Raw genomic sequence first — 6,000 nt, forward strand, 5'->3', positions numbered from 1 at the left:
TGGAATGCGAGGAAGTCAAACTATCCTTGCTTACAGATGATAAGATTCTATTTACAGAAAGACCAAAAGTTCAACAAAAAACAGTTAAAGGTGATTTTTTAAAAGTCAGCGAAGTAGCAGAATGCAAAATCAACATACAAAAGCAGTAGCTTTTCTACTCACCAATAACCAATTTGTTGAAAATGAAATCATGAAAGTATTCCCATTCATAACAGCTACAAAAAATAAAAAATATAAAAATACCTATGAATAAACTTAACCATGGAAGTGAAAGACCTCTACAATGAAAATCACAAAACACTGGTGAAAGAAATTAAAGACATGAAATAGGTCAAAGGGTCTCCAATATTCATGGGTAGGAAGAATTAATATTGTTAAAATTCCCATGTTATCCAAAACAATCTACAGATTCAGTGCAATTCCCTCAAAAGATCATTATATTTTTCATAGAACCAGACAAAACAATTGTGATAGACAAATGAAGCACAGAGACCCTGAATATCCACAGCGGTTTTGAACAAAAATAACAAGATTGGAGACACCAAAACACCTGATTTCAAGACATAGTACAGAGCCACAAAACAGCATGGTATTGACATAGAAACAGAGACCACTGAAACACAGTAAATATGCCAGAAATAAACCTACCGTCTCCAGCCAACTGGTTTCTCAACAAAGGCACCAATAACATACACTGGAGAAAGGACAGCCTCTTTAATAAATGATGTTGGGAAATGATACCAACGTTTAGAAAACAGTCTTGATCCCTATCTCTCACCCTGTACAAAAATCAACTCAAGATGGATCAAAGACCTCAGTGGAAGACCTGAAACTCTGAAACTACTAGAAGACAACATAGGAGAAGCCTTCAGAACATTAGAAACCGCAATGATTTCCTGGATCAGAAAGCACGGGAAATAAAAGCAAAAGTTGACAAATGTGATTTTGTCAAACTAAAAATCACAGCAAAAGAAATAATTTACAGAATGAGAAATAATATTTGCCAACTATTGATCTGACAGAGGACTTGTTGTGGTTTAGATGTGAGGTGTCCCCCAAAAGCTCATGTGTGAGACAATATAAGAGGGTTTAGAGGGGAAGAGCCTTAACCTAATAAGTACATTAGTTTGCTGTGGACTGGAGGAGAAGGGTAGTTGGGGGTGTGCTTTTGGGATATGTATTTTGTCCTTTTTGAGAAGAGCTCTCATTCTCTGCTTCCTGGTGGCCATGTCCTGAGCTGTTTTCCTCCACCACACCCTTCCACCATCATGTTCTGCCTTGCCCTGGGCTCAGAGTAGTGGAGTCAGCTGTCTGTGTACTGAGACCACTGAAATCATGAGCCCCAGATAAACTTTTCCTCCTCTGATTGTTCTTGTCAGGTCTTTTGGGGATGACAGGAAAATAGCTGACTAAAACAGGGCTAATATCTAAAATAACAAGAACACTTTAAAAACGTAATCAAAAAAAGTTACCCCATTAAAATGGACAGATGATCTGAAGAGTTACTTCTCTAAAGAATGACCAATAAGTATATGAAAATATATATCAATGGCCATCAGGGAAATACAAATCAAAACTATAATGAGAGAGAGTCTCACCCCAGTTAGAATAGCCATTATCAAAAATAATAAAATTTTAAAAGCTGGCAAGAATGTATAGAAAAAGAACTCTGGTACACGGTTGATGGGAATATAAATTAATATAGCCATTATGGACAATATGGGCATTCCTCAGAAAACTAAAAACAAATCTACCAAATGGTCCAGCTATCCCACTTCTCAGTATATATCCAAAGGAAATTAAATTGACAATGAAACTTATACCTGAACTCCTGTTTATTGTGGTACTATCCACAATAGCCAAGATACAGATTTAGTCTAGATCCTCATCAACAGATGAATGGACAAAGAAAATGTGGTATGTATACACTATAGCATATTATTCAGCATAAAGAATGGATTCTTGTCAGTAGATAAAACAATAAACCCACCTTCTACAGAATACTGGACAAAACTATAGGACCTTATGTTACAGGTACCAAGCCAGGTACTGACAGATATGTACCACCTGTTCTCATATATGGAAGCTAAAAAATGTCAACATGAAAGTAGACTAGAGATTACTAGAGATTGGGAAGGATAGGAGAAGGGTAGGGGATATTGAGATTGGATTTGTGCTTTGCACACTATATACCTGTAATGGAAAGAACATACTGAACCACATGAATATGTACAAGATGTGTTAATTATTTTATTTATTCATTTAAGATATATGTGAAATGATAGTAGAGTGTATTTTGACATATTATACATACATGGAGTATGACTTATTCTAATTAGAATCCCATTCTTGGGGTTATACATGACATGGAGTTACATAGCTTATATATTTGCATATGAACATAGGAAAGTTACCTCTGCTGCAATCTACTGTCTTTCCTATTCCCATCCCCCCTCCCTTCATTCCCTTTTGTCTGATCCTTTAAACTTCTATTCTCCCCCCTGCCACCCCTTATTGTGTGTTAGCAACTAACATTCAGCCTTTGATTTTGGGGGGATTGGCTTATTTCACTTTGCATGATAGTCTTCAGTTTTAACCATTTACCCACAAATGCTATAATTTCATTCTTCTTTTTGGCTGAGTAATATTCCATTGTGTATATATACCACATTTTCTTTATCCATTCATCTGTTGAAGGGTACTTAGGTTGGTTCCAGAGCTTAGCTATTAATGAATTCAGCTGCTATAAACATTGATATGGCTGCATCACTGTAGTATGCTGATTTTAAGTCCTTTGGGTATATACCAAGGAGTGGGATAACTAGGTCAAATGGTGGTTCCATTCCAAGTTTTCTGAGCAATCTCCATACTGCTTTCCAGAGTGGTTGCACCAATTTGCAGTCCCACCAGCAGTGTATGAGTATACCTTTTCCCCCACATCCTTGCCAATATATGTTGTTACTTGTGTTCTTGATAATTGCCGTTCTGACTAGAATGAGATGGAATCTCGGTGTAGTTTTAATTTACTTTCTCTAATTGCTAGGAATGTTGAACACTTTTTTCATATATTTCTTCTTCTGTGAACTGCCTGTTCAGTTCAGCCCATTTAACTATTGATTTATTTGTTTGGGGGGGTGTAAAGTTTTTTGAGTTCTTTATATATCCTGGAGATTAATGCTCTATCTTGGGTGCAGGTGGTATTTTGTCCCATTCTGTAGGCTCTCTCTTCACAATCTTGATTGTTTCCTTTGCTGTGAAGAAGCTTTTTAGTTTGATACTATCCCACTTATTGATTCTTGATTTTACTTCTTGTGCTTTAGGAGTCTTGTTTGAGTAAGTCTGTTCCTAAGCCAACAAGATGAGAGAGTTGGACCTACATTTTCCTACTACTAGGTCTAATGCCTAGGTCCTTGATCCACTTTGAGTTGAGTTTTATGAGAGATAGGGGTTAAATTCAATATCTGTTAATTTTTAAAACAAAAAAAAATGATACTGTGCTTCCAGAGAATTTCAGACATTCCCCTTGTATATATGAATTCCTCCTTTTCCTCTACCTGGATTTCCTGCTTTATTCCAATTAGAATGACATGTAATTTATCATCCAAACTGGGACACTTGAGACTGTAAGAAGATGCTAGTAGTAATCATACCAGGACAAGAGGGAGACGACAGGACTATTTGGAGCAAACCAAGGCGTTCCCTTCTTCTCCAGGGAATATGCTGTCCACCCCATCCCACTATCCTCCCCAAGAAGGCCTACACTGTGCCCTCAGTGCACCTGTGTTCACTGGGTTACCTGCCTCATCCTTACTGCATTGTGGGCTTCCCAAGAGCAGAGGCTAGGTCAAGGGACATGGTATTGCAGAGGTGGTTAGTAAATTCTCATGAAATTGAGGAAATCCTGATAATTGATCTCTAAACTGGGCCATGACCTAAGCTTCATTTTGAGGTTTGCAAGAGCCAGTGGTTGTATGCAGTGGGGAGATTCACTGTGGTGTATTCATATATGCCCATCCACAAGAACTTAATTGAAAAATAAATACAAATAACTATGGGTAAATGGCAGAAAGACCAAGGGAACAGGAGGTAGGGAAAGGGAAGGGGAAGGAGAGGAACTAGAATCCTAATTAGAATAAGATATATTCCACACTTGTATAATTATATCAAAATTGATTCAACTGCATGTATAAATCAAAACAACCAATAAAATAAAATTGAAAAAATGAGCCAGCGGTTGAAGCCTTTCTTCAAGCCTCATGGTCTCTTCTTCTACCTCTTGATTTTCCTTTACAAAGCTCAGGATTTTGATGTGAAGGTAGACATATGTGAGTGCAAATATGCAATCATCCCTTTGTATTCAGGGGACATTTGTTGTAAGACCTCCTCTGGATACCAAAACGCTCAGATGTTCAAATCATATGTAAAATCCCGTAGCATCTGTATATAACCAAAGTACACCCTCCCATATTCTTTGAACCATCTCCGGATTCCTTTCACTACCCCATACAATATAAATGCTATATAAATAGTTGTTCTATTAACTTGTTTAGGGAATAATGACAAGAAAAAGCTTACAGGCTCAGTATACAATTATTTTTCAAGTATATTTGATCTGAGGTTGGTTGAATCCAAGCATGTGGAACCCATGGACAGGAACAGCTGACTGCATGCATCTTTCAGTAGTCCTGGACTTTCCAGAATTCTGATGAGGATAGATATCAGAATAATATAAGGCTATATATTATATATATTTAATAAGGCTTTGCCAGGGGAGCAGCTACAAACAGTTAATGTATTTATGGTTCAGAACCATGACCCTCTGATTCTAATTCAAATCCTTATCAGTTTGATTTCTCCCAATTTCCTTGATAGAAGCAGGGCTTAGGCATTACAGAGCTGACATTGTCCCCCTTCTGTTTTCCAGGATCAGTATAAGTTCTGCTACGAGGTGGCCCTGGAATACTTGAATTCTGGCTGATGGCGGAAACAGCTCTGCCGACAAACCCGTTCCTACCACAAAGCCAAGATGTTCATGGTGTTTGTGTAGATGAGATGAAGACTTCTCAATATGCTTATTTTGCTTTGCATAATTGGCTCTTTTTAAGAGCCCAAGAAAGTGTTTATGAAACTGCTTGCACTGCCCAATTCCCAGTAATGCTGCTGCCTGACAGAAACACACAGCCTACAGTCTTCAGATACTGTACACCTGGTCACCGGCTTGTTAGAGCGGCGTAGACATCCGGTCGATTGAAGAGCACAATTATATTCTTATGAAGGAATTTGTACCTTTGGGGTATATTTTTTGTGGCCCGTGATCCTCTGTCATTGTATGTTTTTGTTCTGTGGAGAATGCTCCTTGGCATTATGATAATATATTATTTTAGTTAATATTTGTATTTTAACATGTCACATAATACAAGCTTATGTAGCTTTCCAGGACTAACAGATCAATGTGTAATGAACAAAGAGATGTTCTATGAGTTGTTGTTTCTATCAGATTTGTATCGTTTCCAAGGGAAAAGCTTGGGGAGGACTCACTTCAAAAATGCAACATGGTCAGATTCACAGATCCAAAGCTTTTCCATTTGTTTATATTGTAAATATTTTTGATTTCATCAAATTATTTATTCATTAAAATAAATTTTTGTGAAGCACAGTGGGTGACAATCATTTTTATTAAGCCTTGGAAATGACTTACTGTATGATGTTACCTTATGTGAATTCTCAACTCAATAAATGATGACCCGTAACCAGGCGTGGTGTATTCCTGGTGTCCCAGTGCACGGGCAGTGCAGGCCACACCCGTCACACAGGACCACTAGGGGAGTAATTACACCTGGGACCTTGTCTTAGTCCACTTTGTGCTTCTATAACAAAATACTACAGACTGGGTGATGCATAAAGTAACTTATTTCTCAAATTGCTAGAGGCTGGGAGGTCCAAGACTGAGGGGCAGCACGTGGTGAGGTCATCATGCTGCATTATAAAATGGTTGAAGAG

General features: G+C 37.8%; 1 protein-coding gene across 4 annotated transcripts in view; it reads left to right on the plus strand.

Annotated features, from left to right (window-relative positions):
* Ptprm (protein tyrosine phosphatase receptor type M) overlaps nucleotides 1-5,750 on the plus strand; it is an 828,844-nt gene extending 823,094 nt beyond the window's left edge. For all 4 annotated transcript variants that reach the window (XM_071602455.1, XM_071602456.1, XM_071602457.1 and 1 more), the window contains one exon: nucleotides 4,925-5,750. In XM_071602455.1, coding sequence (XP_071458556.1) covers nucleotides 4,925-4,978 — 54 coding nt within the window. In that variant the 3' untranslated portion in view covers nucleotides 4,979-5,750. The remainder of the gene's footprint in view (nucleotides 1-4,924) is intronic.
* The last annotated feature ends 250 nt before the right edge of the window (nucleotides 5,751-6,000 follow it).

This window comes from Marmota flaviventris, chromosome 16 (assembly GCF_047511675.1).
Source record: "Marmota flaviventris isolate mMarFla1 chromosome 16, mMarFla1.hap1, whole genome shotgun sequence".
In the NCBI taxonomy this organism is placed as follows: Eukaryota; Metazoa; Chordata; class Mammalia; order Rodentia; family Sciuridae; genus Marmota; species Marmota flaviventris.